The 17,087-nt window shown below is 42.1% G+C and overlaps 1 protein-coding gene across 8 annotated transcripts in view; it reads left to right on the top strand.

The window, feature by feature from the left end:
- Positions 1 to 17,087, top strand: part of Nr2c2 (nuclear receptor subfamily 2 group C member 2) — an 88,688-nt gene that overhangs the window by 60,674 nt on the left and 10,927 nt on the right. For 5 of the 8 annotated variants that reach the window (XM_027428891.2, XM_027428895.2, XM_027428896.2 and 2 more), the window contains 7 exons: positions 1,372 to 1,505; positions 2,171 to 2,348; positions 3,442 to 3,563; positions 6,324 to 6,463; positions 7,117 to 7,254; positions 8,129 to 8,234; positions 11,555 to 16,862. In XM_027428891.2, the coding sequence (XP_027284692.1) occupies positions 1,372 to 1,505; positions 2,171 to 2,348; positions 3,442 to 3,563; positions 6,324 to 6,463; positions 7,117 to 7,254; positions 8,129 to 8,234; positions 11,555 to 11,729 (993 nt within the window). In that variant the 3' untranslated portion in view covers positions 11,730 to 16,862. Of the gene's footprint in view, positions 1 to 1,371; positions 1,506 to 2,170; positions 2,349 to 3,441; positions 3,564 to 6,323; positions 6,464 to 7,116; positions 7,255 to 8,128; positions 8,235 to 8,467; positions 8,559 to 11,554; positions 16,863 to 16,898; positions 17,025 to 17,087 lie in introns of those variants that run through there. The other 3 variants (XR_004771128.1, XR_004771127.1, XM_027428897.2) reach the window with 2 other exon arrangements.

The following is a 17,087-nucleotide window of genomic DNA, read 5'->3' as shown; positions in this document are numbered from 1 at the left end:
GTCTGTTGGTCCAAGAAGTCACCTCCCATTGTGGTGACCTACACAATATTCTGTGGTTCTACCATAATTTATTGAGCAGTTTTGTGGTTAAAACTTTTTATTACACACACACACACACACACACACACACACACACACACACACACACATACAAACTAAACCCACATAGGTATATGTATGGGGGGGGCAGATGCATGTGCATATATTTAGTGGTTTATTTATTTTTGGCTTTCTTTTTATAAGTTGGGTGTAATTCACAATCCACCCTTACAGTGTATAAATTTATGGTATTTTAGTATATTTTCATGATTTTGGACTCAACCACCACTAATTCCAGAATACCTTTACCTTCCTAAAAGAAACTCATCAAGCCAGGCCAACCACTAACCTACTTTTTGGCTCCATGTTTTTAACAATTTTTTAACAATACATTTCATATGAAAGGAATCATGTAAGTATGACTCCTTCACAACTGGTTTCTTTCACTTAGCGTATTATCTTTAAGGTTCATCCATGACATAACATGTTCCTTAAGTTCCTTCCATTGCCAAAATGCATGCCACTGCCTGGCTGCTTCATGCTATGTATATGTTCATCAGGTGATTAGTATTTGGATTGTCTGTTTGAAGGGTAGAATTGCTGGCCATGAGCAACTTCTAAACTTTGAGGAACTGCCACACTGTTAATGAACATGATTACACCAATTTGTAGTCCCAACTTACGTGAAGTGTCACTGAGGTTTTGATTTGTAATTCAAGTGAGGTTGAATATACTTATTGGCCAGCTGTACCTCTTCTTTGGAGAAGTGTCTTCAGATCTTTGGCCCTTTTAAAATTAGGTTGTCTTTGTATTCAGACATGTGAATATATGTGAAGATATTTTCTCCCTTCTTCCAGGTTGTTTCTTTACTACCTTCTCTCTCTCTTTTTTTTGTTTGTTCTTTTTGTTTTTTTTGTTGTTGTTTTTGTTTGTTTGATTTTTGTTTTTTTTTTTGAAGCATGTAACCACCACCACCCATCTCTTTACTACTTTCTTAATATCTTCTAAAGCACCAAAAGTTGTGATTAGAGAAGTCTACTTTATCTGTTTTTCTGTCATTGTATCACTGTATCAACTGCATCACCTATGTGGATTTGTGTGTATGACCACAACCAAGATACAAAACAAAACAAAAAACCAAAAGATATGATCCAGTGGATACAAAGACAGATCTTCCTGATATGATTCTTTACTCACACCCTCTGGAAACTGGCCTTGAATAAACATGATATCATCTTCATTTCATTGCCCTTAAGTCATTTGCATGTACATGCTAGTTTTTTTTAATGTTAGTTTATTTATTTATTTTGATTCCTATTGCTTATTTAATAGGCTGAAACAAGCCAAGGAGCTCTGGGTACACTGGCAAATGTAGTGACTTCTCTGGCTAACCTGAATGAATCTTTGAACAATGGTGACACTTCGGAAATGCAGCCAGAGGACCAGTCTGCAAGTGAAATTACTCGGTATGAGCCCCTCTGATAGCCCATATTCCCCAAGCACTGTGTCATAAGGATGGATATGAGCGTTTTGGCACCTATGTTATAAATATGTTTTATTTTTTTGATGCTGAAAATTGACCTCTGCCTCCTGTGTACAAGACAAGTGCTGTGCCACTGAATTACAAACTTCAAAAGTACCCCAATTGTATCTAATTAAGAACTATAAAGTTGTCACAACCTACATATTGCTGGTCTTCTACATTTACTGTGGGCACCCACACTGGACAAGGACCTGCTTATATCATATGACATAAGACAGTCAGAACTGTTGTTTATTCCCTACACCAGAGCCTTCATCAGACAAATGTAACACACCTGCACAGAACAGTGTACCTCTTTCCTCTTACTGTTTCTATTTGCTTGCACCCATTCATGTGTCTGATGGATAGGACTAGCTGGTTCCAGGTGGCATTGGTGGGCTGCTCAAGGTGTTTCTTCGCTGTAGTATCTTAGGAGGGTAGTTATGAAAAAAAAAACCAGGATTTATATGTGTAGAAAGTACATAGTGAAGAAGAGTTTCACTGCCTTCTGAGTAGAGCTGGATTGTCTGTCTCTGTTGCTTCTCTAAGTAAAATCAGCTGGAGCTCTTTTACTGACTTCCCATTGATATCTGCTTTGTTTGGTCACAGGGCATTTGACACCTTAGCTAAAGCACTTAATACCACAGATAGTGCTTCACCTCCAAGTCTGGCAGATGGAATAGATGCTAGTGGAGGAGGGAGCATCCATGTTATCAGCAGAGACCAGTCAACACCCATCATTGAAGTTGAAGGCCCCCTCCTTTCAGACACACATGTCACATTTAAGGTGAGTACACATTAAGTGCTGGAGCCAGGTACTGTACCAATGCTAGTCTACAATTTCAAAAATCAGATATTACAGCTAGCTCATTTTCTTTACTTTATTTTGGGGTTTTTGTTTTGTTGTTTTGTTTTTTCTTTTCTAAGGCAGGGTTAGAGCTCTATGTAACAGCTCTGACTATTGCTGGAACTCACTTTGTAAACCATACTGGCCTGGAATTCAGAGGTCCACCTGCCTCTGCCTCCTGAGTGCTGGGATTAAAGGTGTGCACCACCACTGCCTGGCATGAGCTCATTTTCTAATTGTGACAGAATCTTGAATTCCAAAGCACATTCCTGTTGCTTCTTTACACAACTGTTTCATAGTGCCATTGGTTCTGAAGTGACTCTCCAATAAGTGTGGTGTATCATTGCTCAGATAGACTGCCGTAGTGCTAGCCAGCCACCGAGGATCAGAGGGTGGCTATTCTACCTCTTCCTTCCTATGACAGCTTGAGCCCAACATAAGCTCAGGTGGGCAGGCACCTCGTTGCCCCTCTACTATGTAGAGAAGCCATTAAATAAACTCATTTGCAAGTAGGCATCCAGACTCTGTTCTTAAGTTATTGCCCACCATCTTTGAAGAATCCTAGTAAGTCCTGAGTCTTTCCCATGCTCTTTCTGTCTGTCCTCCTGACAGGGCATCCAGTCTGTAGTCTCCAGAATGAAGTCTCTTGTCTCAGTGCTCTGTACTAGAGAGATCTAATCAGTCACTTAAATAGATGGGTCCCTGACTATAATTGCCCAAGACACTTTAGCACCTTTGTGGACATCAGAGCCCTGGCAGGCTGTTCTTCCAATGAGATGAGAGCTGTTGAAGATATCTTTGTATGAGTGTGCTAGGAAGTGTTTTACAGGCTCTGAACCCCAGTCTAGACTGCTGGAGTCAAGTCACTGAGCAAAAAATCATGGAGCTGCTGAAAGCCTTGGCTATATGGACACATATTCCACTAATGACAGGTCTTTGAAAGTTATCTGAAACAGCTACTTTGGTTGTTACCTTTGTTGATTTATGAAAGGGCACCTGCCCCTCCTAAATCACAGTATCTCTTATTTTCCAGCTTACGATGCCCAGCCCTATGCCAGAGTACCTCAATGTACACTACATCTGTGAGTCTGCATCCCGCCTGCTTTTCCTCTCCATGCATTGGGCAAGGTCAATCCCAGCCTTCCAGGCACTTGGGTAAGTGGCCTTTCTTCCTGGGTGTCCTTGAGTAGTGGCATTCTCTCTTCCAGGAATGGCCAGCAAGGTCTCTAAGGGCCTTTCCAGTGTTATTGTTCGAGTTTATCATATTCAGAAACCAAAATTGTATTAAGTGTAGTCAGTAAACTGGAGGAAACTGTACTTCTTGTGTGTGCCAAGGACTTGTTGCTAGGAGCTGTGTTTGGCCTTTGATAGGATGAATGTATCCGAGTACTGGTTTCTACGTTTAGACATCCCCTTGCCTCAGTGTTGGCCAGCCTATGAAGACTACTGGTGGCCTGTGTCATCTTTGCAGGAAGCCCCTCCTGATTCTTGTTCATAAACATCACTGTTTGATGATTCTGTTTCCCTATCAGTCACAGTGCTAGCTCTGCTACTGTGTTACGTAACCAATGTTCAGTCAGAGCAGGCTACCATCATGGCTTATATAAACAGTGACATGAAACTGGAAATGTAGTGAATGCATGCATGTTGCAGGGTAACCAACACAGGTTATATATGTAAAACATTAGGTTGTTTGCTAGTTCACAGCAATGGCCTAGAGTAAGCAGATCTGGGTTGAGAATCTTAAGCATTTGACAGCTGTAAGGCTATAGGAAAATCATTTCACTTCTCTAAGCCTTCAGTTTTCCTCTCCATAGAATCCCTGCCAGAAGTGAAAGCTGACAAAGCTAAACATGGAAGGGGATCTTCATATAGCAGTGTGCTACTAGGTTGGGTACTGTGGCATGTGACCCCAACCCCTCCCCAGCCCCCATGAAGTGAAGACATTCACCATACTTCATTATTAAAAGGTTTGCTTTGTCATTCTCCAGGCAACTGGACAAGCAGTAACTACTGAACAAACATTTGCAAATTCATGTAAACTTATGACAATGGTCTGCTGTTGATGCCATCTGGGAGATAGTTGACATCTCAGGGTTATCAGTACTGTTGTGTGAAGATGTCCTGATGTGTAGCTAAACAGTGATGCTCCCACTTCCTTGAGGTGGGGAAGGGTTGTTCGTTTTGTTTCCATTGGAGCAATTTGAAACATCCAGAGTTTCTTTGCCTAGGCTAGCACATTTTAAAGGGGTTTTTATTATAAATCACACACTGTTTCTAAGTTAGTGGTTAGACTAGTGATTCTAACAGAATAAAGGAGACATGGGAATGGCTCCATGTAGCCGGTTTCTCCAGCTTTCTGGCAACTTTGGAAATAAAAGGATTTGCAGTGTGCTACCTGCAGTCATTCTTCTCTGAGTATTGACTAAACAGAGCTGCTTCAGTTCCAGCACTAGCTGGAAGCCTTGTTATGGAGTTTCTGCTCTTTGGTGCTTGTCATTTGATCTGTCCAGCTTCTCATCTTTGCTGGAGGACCTGAGTCACAGACACCCATATACTCAGAGCCAAGCTAGGACCATTAAGATTTAGACTGTTATGGGAAACCAACTTTAGTGGGGAAGCTGGGGGTGTGTCTTAGTAGTAGAATGTTTGCTTTATGCATCCCAACCCCACAAAAACAAACTTTAGAGGGATTGTGTCCACGTATGTATATACGCGTGCATGCACATGTGCCTGTATGTGGGAGAGAAGACAACCTCAGGCATTTTCTCAGGTCTCTTACTAGCCTGGAACTCCCCATGTTAGCTTAGCTGTCTAGCAAGAGAGCCCTATGGATTTCCATCTGTCTCAGCCTCCCCAGTGATAGTATCTTACATGTGCATCACTACTACTTCTATGTCCAACTTAAGACCATTCCTTTTAAAGTTGTAGCCAAGTGTAGTTGTGTGTGCATTTAGTTTCAGCACTCAGGAGGCAGAGGCAAGAGGATTTAGCTATACAGACCAGAGCTAGTGAGACCCTATCTTACGTAACATAGGTTGGCTTCAAATTCTCTATGTAGCTAAGGATGACCTTCTACTTCTGGTCTTCTTACCTTCACTTCCTGAGTGCTGGGATGACAAGTGTACCACCCAGTTGTACTTGGGGCTTCGTGTGTTCTGGACAAGCATTCTACCCTGAGTATCTCTTGAATCCCTATTAAAGTTTCTTATTCCTGGGGCTTGGGACATGGCTCAGTAAAGAGCCTGTGGAAGTATAAAGACCTAAGTTCAGATCCCCAGAACCATGTAAAAGCCAGGCACAAAGGTATATGTCTATAAAACCCAAAATGGGCAGGTATAGTTAGAGATTCCCCTGGAGCTCAGAGGCCAGCCTGCCTAGCCAAATCAGTAAGCATCAGACTCAGTAAGTGACCCAGTCTCAAAAAGGTCAGGTGTAGTTGAGGAAGACAGTTGATGCTGCCTTCTGGCCTAATTGCAAATGTACACATGCACATACAACCATAGAAACATGTACGTATACCACACAGACATAAAACATATTTTTCTTTTTTAACTATGTATGTCACAGCTTGCCTGTGGAGATCAGAGGAAAATTTGGGGGAATTGGTATTCTCTACCATGTGGATTTTGGGGATAGAACTCAGGTCACTAGGCTTAATGGCAAGCATCTTTACCTGTTGGGCCACTTTGCTAGCCCTAAAAAAAGTCAAAGAGAGTAATTTACCATCTAAGGGACTTTAGTTAAAACCTTCATGGACTTACTCAAGACCTTGGTCATTTTCCTGGGAACAACCTTGGACATATAATAGACCATTGTAACACTAGGTGGGTGATGCTGAGGTTTTGAACTCATACAGCTCACATATTTAGTCAACTACATGCACCACACTCAGCCTTATCCTTATGTTCCCAGACAGGACTGCAATACCAGCCTGGTGCGGGCCTGCTGGAATGAGCTCTTCACTCTTGGCCTGGCCCAGTGCGCCCAGGTCATGAGTCTCTCCACCATCTTGGCAGCCATTGTCAACCATCTGCAGAACAGTATCCAGGAAGGTAGGTCCTAGAAATATGGGAGTAGAGTGTATCTTGATCTGATTTGTGCCAGGATAACAAAGCCCAGCCTGTGTCAGAGTTGACTCAGCTATTCTTCATGAATGGACAACTCTCTTCTATTAAGAGCTCCAGTGGCCATCTAATATTTGACAGTCAAGTAGAATAGCAGCTTTGGCAGTAGAAAATTGATTATGGCCCTGCAGAGGCTAGCCCTTATGAACTGAAGAATGCCTTATCATAAAGGAATTACCCTTGGCAACTACAAGGCTGAATTAGCTGCATTACTGAGGCAATGTGGACAAGGCAGCTAAGTACCTTTTTTAAAAATAAGTTTTTATTTCGTGTGTGTGTCTTAGTGTATGTCTGCACCACACGTATACAGTGCTCACAGAAATCAAAAGAAGGCATCAATGTGTTATAGTGTGTGATGCTGGGAACTGAAACCAAGTCCTCTACAAGAGCAGTGAGTGCTCTTTAAGACCCAAGCACTTCTTGCTACTTCACTTTCAACTGGAAATGGAGCTCTTGACCAGCTTGAAAAGACTTGGTTCTCTAAAGAGTGAACTTAGCCTCCATTTGTCTATGTGGCTCCTTAAAAGACTGGTCTTGTTCTTAGCAGGTTTCCTCAGGGTCTCTGTGATTTTTGTTTCTAGATAAGCTTTCTGGTGACCGGATAAAGCAAGTCATGGAGCATATCTGGAAGTTGCAGGAGTTCTGTAACAGCATGGCGAAACTGGATATAGACGGCTATGAGTACGCATACCTTAAAGCTATAGTTCTCTTTAGCCCTGGTAAGATATGCGGTGGGGACTTGTGACACTTGAAACTGTGTCTGCTGATGTTTCTGAACACATCATGTTGTAGGAGAGCCCTTCCATATTCTACATAACCCAGTGTGTTTATAACGAGTGTTTTGCTATCTATCTAGCATCAATATAGCATTTGTTAAATCTTTGCCTCTATAGCCCTGAATAACTGTGCCTGATTCATGTTCTCAATAGATTCGATCTGTACCCTAACCAAGCCATTGGCCAAATAAGATCACCGTCCAGTGGCCCCTTTTTTGGGGGGGGCTCTGTTGGTTTCCAGGTTCTCTGAGCAGATTTAAACTCAGCTTTACTGTTTCTGTGGAAACAATAGCTATTAAAAGGCAGCTACTATAGCAGCTGAAGAGGCAGAATTATTCTGGTGGAAAGCAAAAGATACTTGAAACATCCTTACATTCTGGAGAAGTTAGTTGGGCTAATCATTGACTTCAACAGCAAGGGCTGAATGTAACATAACTTTTCTCTTCCTCAGACTCCTCAACTCTAAAAGTATCTATTAAAAAGGAATTATTATATAATTAAACATCTAGGAAAAATTATTCCTCATATATCTTTAAAAATCTGTGTGTTAGAATAGTAAAAAGCAAGAAGTCTAGAGCCAATCCAGGAGAGCTGTTAGGCTCCACTTAGGAGTCACCCCCCCACCCCCACCCCCAGGTCTCTTACTGCAAAATACAGATGCAAAGCCAGTGTTCTGACAACTTCCTAATTCACTGAGCCAGCCTTCAGAGTTCAACTGCTTATATTTGATACACTTATTAAGTTAAGAATAAAAAAAGATTGTCTCTGACACTTTCCAAATACAAAGAGAAACTTGGGGTTACTTTTCTGTTTTCAGATCATCCAGGTTTGACAGGCACAAGCCAGATTGAGAAATTTCAGGAGAAGGCACAGATGGAACTACAGGACTATGTGCAGAAAACCTACTCAGAAGACACATACAGGTGAGGCACAGGGCCCTGTCCAACATAGAAGGAGTTGGGGAGATATGGCTAGGTCAGATTCTGTCAACCTGGCAGAGCGTCCATTAGATCACTGACATCTCCAGGTATAGAGGTAAGTGTGTGCAAACATAAGGAAATGCTAGGCGGGAAGCTTGAGACTACTGGTGATAGTCAGAAAAGGGGAGTGCTTTTCTGGAACTAACTCCTTGAGACTCAGTTCTCACATTTTACAGAGATGCTCAGCACCCATGGGGAAAGGCAGCACTAGAGTATTTGACAAAAAGTGAAATCTGGCCCTTATAAAGGAGGAGTGAGCTACATAAGGTAATTTTGCCCTTAGATAAAACTGATGGGGGAGGGGAAAGGTCCTTTTATATGGCTGAGAATTAGCAATATTTTAACAATAGGGTGTGTGTTTTAGCCTAATACAGATTTAGACAGTATTACAGTATTACAGCCAAAGAATAGAATGCATGGCAAGCTTTTCCAGGTCAAATTTTCTAACTCTCCCTTTCCTCCCAAAGTAAACAAAAGCAACAATCCACAAAGACATTTAGCCTGCTTTCCCCAGACTTGTATCCTCTGTGTAGAATTCCATTGTAGGCTCCCTGAACCACCAGGACTTCCTCTTCCTGCCTTGTGCTTCTTAAGGGAAATGCTGTTGTATCAGTGGCTCTGGTGGATTTTTCTGTGTAAAGACAAGATAGTTTTGTGGGCATTTCCTTAGCCCAGATTCAAGTTCCCCAAACCAACTTCTACAGGGATCACTGAAGACCTTGAGTCACATGTGGAGAGCGACTTCAGTCTCTGGTACATAGAGAATGAGATTGTCTGCTTATGCACCCATAACCCACAATTCCAGTCTTGCCTGGTGTGCAAGGATGTTGTTCTCTGAGGAGGCCACAGTGTTCCCATTGTTCCTGTGGCAGTAGATGGTCCTGGAGACTGCAGGAAGAACTCCTCATTTTAGAACCAAAATTCTGCAGCATTAGAAAGATGATGTCTTATTTCAAGGCCTAAGCCATTCCTGATCCAGTCAGGGATCAGGGAAAGAGGGTAGAGATGAAGGCACCATGGTATTCAGGGCCAAAAATGAGGAAAGCTTTCCTACAGAAATCAGAAACCCACTTAGGCATTTCCTCAGGGGAGGATATATATATATATATATATATATTCATTCTAATTCTTCTTGCATACTTTCTAGGAGACTGTCTGTCTGTGATATGTAAATGTGTGGGAACAAGTAGCAAGATGCCTCCTTGGAAATCAAAGGACAACCCTTGGAAGTTTACCTCCTCATTGCTGACTTCCTGGGGCTACTTATTCTTTAGATCATGTGTAGTGTCTTTACACCTTTGCCCTCAAAGATTGAAGCATAGTGACTGAAGGTGGCTTACTGCATGGGTTGTACCTCAGGAGTATGCTTATAGAAAGTATTTATCTTAAGAAAAAAAAATAATTGATGACAGGGCCTCACTATGCTGTTCTGGCTGGCCTCAAACTCACAGAAATCCTTCCAAGTGCTGGAATTAAAGGCATCTATCACCATGCATGGGACCTACTTCCATTCTGTGTAACTGCTGTGCACACATGCCATAGGGCATGTGTTAGAAGTAAAAGGACAGCTTGGGGGTCTGGGAATCAAATTCAGGTGAAAATCAAGCTTGGCAGCCTATACCTTTATCCACTGAGCCATCTTGCCAACTCCCTACTCCCTTTTTCAAAACAAGGGACTAAAGCAGTGGTTCTTAACTTCCTAATGCTGTGACCCTTTAATACAGCTCATGTTGTGGTGACCCCTAGCCATAGAGATAGAGAGGCAGGTGGATCTTTGTGAATTCAAGACCCTCCTGGTTTACAAAGCTAGTTCCAGAACAGCCAAGGTGACACAAAGAAACCCTGTCTTGAAAAACAAAACAAAAAAATTTGTTGTTACTTTATAACTGTAGTTTTGCTGTTGTGAATTGTAAATATCTGTGGTTTTTCAATGGTCTTAGGCAACCCTTATGGCCACCCCACTCCACCCCAAGGAGTTTCAACCCTCTCTAGATGGTTCAGCAGAGTAGTTACTGCTCTTGCAGAGGACCAGTGTTCAGTTTCCAGAACCTACATGATCACTCATATACCTGTCTATAACTCAGTATCCAGGGATGAAACATTCTCTTCTGATCTCTGCAGGCACCTGGCATTCATGTAATGCACTTACATACACACAGGTATATACATAAATCGAAAAAAATTTCCATAAACAACTTAGGCACTGAAGTTAACTTGGAACATTCTAAAAAGCAAAAGGAAAGAAAATGACTTTATTATTATAAATTTACTTTCAAAACATGTTTTATTTATTTGTAATTGGGATCATAAATTCCAGTGGGGTTTTAACCTTTTTTCACTTGGCTATTGGCATATTTTGCCTACCTTCCCATGGCTAACATGCCAAGAGGAGCCTACCATGAACATATGGTGAGTATCCTTCCAAATGCTTCCTTTACACACAGACATATGTGTAGCATACAGCTGTGCTCCTTTTTAAATATGCATTGAGCAATATGGCTCTCTTTGCTTACAAGTAACTATAGATTGTTATGTCACAAGCTGGCCTCCAGTTTTCACTCCTCTTGCCTCAGCTTTCTGCAGCTGTGGTTGTAGACAGGATCACCACAGTATTCTTCCTAGTGAGTTTGTAGCAGCTAATTATAGAAATATTCCATACTTTAACCTATTGTCTGTTGATGACTCTCCAATTTGTTAGTGTGCAGGTAGGAAGAGCAGCTTTTTTTTTTTTTTTTCCCGAGATAGGGTTTCTCTGTGTAGTTTTGGAGCCTGTCCTGGCACTCACTCTGGAGACCAGGCTGGCCTCGAACTCACAGAGATCCACCTGCCTCTGCCTCTGCCTCCCGAGTGCTGGGATTAAAGGCATGCGCCACCAACGCCCGGCTGGAAGAGTAGCTTTTAACAGCACAAGAATTTCATACTTACTGTTAAACTTTCTACATTTATGTTGTGTGGGCGTGCATGTGTGCACTTGTGGAGGAGCAAGAACAACTTGTAGGAATTGGTCTTCCTTCCACCATGTGGAAACCATCCAGTGCTCTTTATCCACTAGCTGTCTCACCAATCCTGAACATACATTTTTGTACTTATTTCTTCATATTTTACTTTTGTTACTTTGGTTTTTTTTAGTCCAACAACAAAATAGGCAGGTCAATATAGGTCTGTTTAGTTCTCTGGTTCCAAAGGGACCTCCAGGAGTTATCCTGGGCTGGGCCACAGGCAGCCAGACGCCCCATTTCTCTAATGCCTACTCTTTCTTCCAGGTTGGCCAGGATTCTTGTCCGACTGCCAGCACTTAGGCTCATGAGCTCCAACATAACAGAAGAACTTTTTTTTACTGGTCTCATTGGCAATGTTTCAATAGACAGCATAATTCCCTACATCCTCAAGATGGAGACAGCAGAATATAATGGCCAGATCACCGGAGCCAGTCTATAGTGCACAGCCAGAAGCTGCCCACAGTGGAATGCCTCCTAGGACTGTGCAGGTGCAAGGGAAGGAAAGTAGCAATGTCTTGGTGTGTGCAGGTGTCTCCAGTGTGTTAGCCACTTCTTCCTGTTCATCCCAGACAGTAGCAACAAAAGACCAGTAGAACGCTTTCCTGCCCTAAGGAATGTTTTAATGCCTTTTGGTGAAGCAGATTCTGGAACAATCTTTTAATTCAATTTGTATTTAGAAATTCTCAAAGGGCAAAAAACAATACTGAAGTTTTATAATGTCAGAGACTAGTATTGAAAGAATACTAACTAAGAACAGTATGTGTAAATACATTTAAAAAGAAAGAAAAAAGAGTCCTTGGAATTAATAACTACTAATTACCAGGGTAATGTTAGCACTTTCTAAGCACTTCTTATCAAATCTGTAATGTTAACATCTTGCCTGTGGACAGGGCAAATGGAAAACTGTGTCCTTTTTGTCAAAATGCTAATGGTTTCTGTGAAAACTCATTAGGGTACAGGAGACAATCGTTCACATTTAGAAGAGAGCAGCAGCTTTGTGCAGTGGTGGTGCTGAGCTAAATTCCTGTGAGTGAAATGTGGATTACTGGTATTGACCCACTAAGAGCTGTTGTGTCAGCCAGAGACCTGTATCTGCAGACTCTTCCAGAACCTGGCTTAAGTTCCTGTGATGAGAGTAATTCTCCAGTGACTGAAAGTATGTCCAGCTCTCTCTACCAACTCATGGGAACTGGAGCCTTTGACCAAAAAGTGCAAGGTGGGTGATCTGCACCCTTTAACAACACTTCATGAGTATGACCTGTAGTAGTTCATGCTGTCCAGGGGCAGTGAGGGTTTCTATTCCTGGTGTGCCTGGAGAGGGGCCAGTATCTGTGATCATTCAGAACCTGCAGCTGAATGGGGGCTATGTATCTTTACTGCCTGGTGAGGGAAGTGGGCCTTAACTAGTGGAACAAAAGGCATCAAGATAAATTATAAGTATTAGTGGTTTTCAGTGTTCTGGGACCCCATGCTCTTCAGTTCTTCTAGGTATGTGCTAGTTCAACAAAGCTCTCTGGGGTGTTTGAAATAATAGAAGCAACCTGCCCTCTCTTTCAAAAGAGGATCCAAAAGCAATCCCCAGACAGGGCACATAGTGCAGGCCTGTAACCTCAGCACTTGGGAGGCTGAGTCCGGAGGATTATAGATTCAGGGTCAACCTAAGCAATTTAATGAGGAAACTCCTTTTGAGTTTTAAAGGGATCTGGGAAGTGGGGTGGTGACTTAGTGGTAGAATACTTGCCTAGCATGCATTAGGTCCTGGATTCCATCCCCAGTACCCAAATCAAAAAGTAAAAGCAAAACAGTTAATGACCATAGTTTCCACAAGAGTGCAGAATTCAGTTCCAAGAAAGTCAGATCTGATTTTAAGCTCTCTGCATTCCCATGGGTGCAAGTCTGCAGCAGCTGGGAAAAAAATGGAAGGTTGGGATAGGCACTTGATTCGCAGAAATTAAGAAAATTATATCCTATAAAGTTTGTACTTGTTGATGGGCAGGTACAGCTATGACGTTCAAGGCTAGACAGGCTGTTTCTTTTTGAGTTACTGACTTTTTATTCACTGTTATTGGGACTTAAGTGCATATAGTAACTCTAGCTTCTAAATTCCCAGCTAGATTTTGAAGACAGTATTGGAAAATAGTAGGAATGGCCAGTATAAAATGATGGAAAGAACTTAATTTTGTCAGCTTAAAGTTTTCTTTTTATGTGTATATTCAAAATTAAGACAATGACCAGACACGAGTATATTGGGTCTCTTTCATCTCTTTAGAGGGGTCCTACAGTACATATGAACATCTTTGCTTGTCTTAGGATTTTACAGTTGAGCATGCCAGTCATTTCTAGGCCACTCAGACAGGGCCTGGGCATCCCCAATCAGGCTATTTAGACCATGGTTGGATAAGAAGTGCCAACCGCTGATAAAAATGGCACTGGGGGGCATGGGGGCGAGGAGATTTTGCTGGGAAAAAGGTTGGTGATTCTAACCTGCTCAGTCCTTTGTAAATCCTGTCACTGGTAATGGCCAATTAACAGGGCCACTTTGGGCCAAATTCCTTTACTGGTTGTCCAGATCTTTGTGGCCTTACCTTTAATACATGTATCCACACAATGTTCTCATTAACTGAAAACATTTCAAACTTTGAGTGCTGCTCCATTCCATCTTGTCAATTGGACCTAGGAAGGTCAACCCCAGTCGTTTAAGAGAGCCCAATCCAGTCAGTTTTCAGGGCTTTCCATCGTTGATTTAGGAGTCTGTGATATTCCCAAGTCTAATGAAGCAGGAGAGGCTTGTCTAGACACTCCTCTCTCAGGTAGGTGGATAGACACAAACTGACTTGGCTACTCTCAGGTAGGAGCCTGGCTAACTAGGCTCTTTTCCAGAAGTATCTCAAATAAAGTTAAGATAGTTCCAGGTTAAAATTGGGATAAAATACGCCAGGATATTTAGACAAAGACCACATTCCCTAAGCAAGTCACCCTAGTTACTCCTCAAGGTGTTCAATGCAGTATGTCACCATCCTTACAGTTTGCAGGGGCTTATTTACTACATAGTCTCTTCCTGAGGCTGCAGTTGGGGTTGTGCTGTCTGGGTTTCTGTACTGAAGTTTAAATGGAGTCACTTATGCCCTTGGCATGGTTCTCGAATTTCGGTGTCAGTATTAGATGTGGACGGTATTCATTCTGAGGTACTCACTACATCAACCAAGGTGGCCAGTGTGATCCCCAAGTGGAGCAGCAACATCTATACTACACATACTTGTTTCTGGAAGGGTAGTCCTACTCATGCACTTCCCCTGATCAGCATCTATGTTCTGGAAACCTGTTGTTGCTTTCCAATGACTTTCCAATGGGTGTGCAGTGGGGCTGTTGGTGCTGCTGAAACTCTCTTCTAATCCAGGCCATAAAAAGCACCATCTGACTGCTGCTTTTCTCCAGCAGGAGGGTCCTGGGAATATCCCACACTGGCAGAAAAGGTACCCCACCTCTTGTTTTGCCCAACTTCCAGTCTCTAGATTATGTGGCTCTTTGCAAAAGTCTTAACTCTGATGTCAATTTCTAAAACCAACTCCAAAATGAGATGGGGTTGGCCTAGGTGTTTTGTACTAGGTTCTGGACTTCCTCATTGAGTGCCTCCCATCAGTGTGCACTTTCTGTGCACACCCTGTCCCTTTAGCTGCACTGTGTATGCCCAGAATTATAGGCCTAGATGACTGAATGAATGTACATGTGTTCATATTATCTTTGTACAGTGTATATAATGTTGTGTATATAGGTGTACATTATGTATACAGACATGTAGCCATGTATCCAAACTTCTATGTTAAGAGTTGATGCTAGCGTTGCTTATGTGAATGGATGTGGGTATTGCAAGGTTCCTTTGACAGGGATGTACTGGTGAATTTCTTACCAACTTCATTTTCCTAGAACAGGGAGCTGCCTGGGAAGGACCTGACAGGAGGGCAGTTTTCTAGGTTTAGAAGGGCCCAGAAGCTGGTGGAAGAGATGTTAGTGTAAACCTGCTTTTCAAAAGCCAGTTTAGCTTAACTAGAAGGAACTTAGTGGCTGAAACAGGCACTTGGGATCTCAGGGGCTACAGCAGTCTCTTTTGTTTACCCTGTGCTCTGTCAGCAAGACTTGGGTACTGTTTGGCCGTAAAAATAACTGGCCTACCAAACATTCTTTAAAAAATGCTAATAACTAACTTGTGGCATGTAAACCACAAATAATAAATTGTCCCTATAAATAGAAGCAAGTGAGGGGTTATACTGACCTAACTACGTTCTATAAAAGTTGTACTTAATAGTACAACTAAGCTAAGGCTGACATTTTCCTCATCTACCAGGTATATTCTGATGAAATTTGCCCCCTGTGATTGGGATTGTAGGCTGAGACGGGTCTTGGGAGCCAAGGCCCAGCCTGGCAGAGCTGCTAGTGGCCTGGCTTGGAGGAAACCAAGTGCAAAAAGCCTGCCTGACCCACAAGGTTGTTGCTCTTTGTGTTTTAAGAAATAATTGTTAAGACTATAGTCCTCAGTGCCTTTGGTGAGACATGGGTCATTTGGCTTCAGCTTCCCACTTTTTGTCCCTGCCCTCACCCCCTCATGGTTGTTCAATCTTGCCTGTGTCATTGCCTCTTGTGACAATCACACTATTCAAAGTTATACTTTCCAAGTATAACACAAGGAAGCTTGGCAGTTGCTAAATGAATCCTTCCATTTTCTTTGGGGGCTATTGTCTTAGCAGCAACCTGAGAGTGAGTTTAAAAGTGGCTTAGGAAGGAGAAGAACACCAGATATTTCTAATGCTCAGCAATACGCACTTTCAGTTAATTTTCAATAATTTTGGTATTTATACATGGAATGTAGGGAAAATGCTCAACATTATGTCACTCTTAAGTTTTAGTGTTTGGTATAGACTGCAACATTATATAAATGGCCTTTCTTTGGGAAAGTACCATCATCAGTTGTCATCCCAACAGCCTGCTCATTCACAGATGCCAATGCACACACAACTCAAGTGCTGGAATATTTTTCTAGTCTGTTTTCCCAATTAACTTGTAAATCAGTGTTCAACTAGTTTTATAACTGAGAAGCTGCACATTTTTCATAGTACCAACTAGTTTGTAGTTTGGATTTCTCTGTTAAGATACAGCGCATTATCTGCTCCCCTCCTCCCCCCTTTTTAAAGGACATCTACTAAAGGAAAGTTCAGTGTGGAATTTTCTTGGGACCGGTTGTATAACTCTGCCCTTCACACTATAGAAAACACCATGGATGCCATTACCTTTTGATTCCAGGTTTAAAACCTGCGGAGAGCTACCATTTTGTAGCTTTTCTCCCTGTGTAAATGAGCTATGTGGTGGCATTTAAAACCCGCATGTTCTTTTTAAATTGAATTTTCTATCTAATCAATGTCTTCAGTCCTGAAGGAGAATCTGCATCGTTGTGTCTATGTAGAGAGTTGCTGTGCATGGTTATGAGCGCCTTTTACTAAAATCTGTTCAATGTGGCTTTGTTGTTGTGGCTTAATACTACCTACATGAGGTTTATACTATTAAAGTAAATTAAAGACTAGCATGTGTACCACTCATCATTTTTTCCTCAAAACAGTAATGTGTGGCCTGAGCCCATTCTCTGCCCTCCATCAACACCTTAACCCAAGGTGACCTCCATCAGTTGGAAAGACTTTTGGTAGAAAAACTCAGACTGAACTCTCCATGGCCATCCAGCATGGAGGTAAGGACCCTACTTAGACATAGAGCATGGTGGGTCTTACATACAAGTGTGCAGTCAGGTGTC

The sequence above is a fragment of the Cricetulus griseus genome, chromosome 8, assembly GCF_003668045.3.
Source record: "Cricetulus griseus strain 17A/GY chromosome 8, alternate assembly CriGri-PICRH-1.0, whole genome shotgun sequence".
Classification (NCBI taxonomy): domain Eukaryota; kingdom Metazoa; phylum Chordata; class Mammalia; order Rodentia; family Cricetidae; genus Cricetulus; species Cricetulus griseus.
Note: the sequence above shows the minus strand (reverse complement) of the source record. Positions and strands in the feature narration are given on the sequence as shown.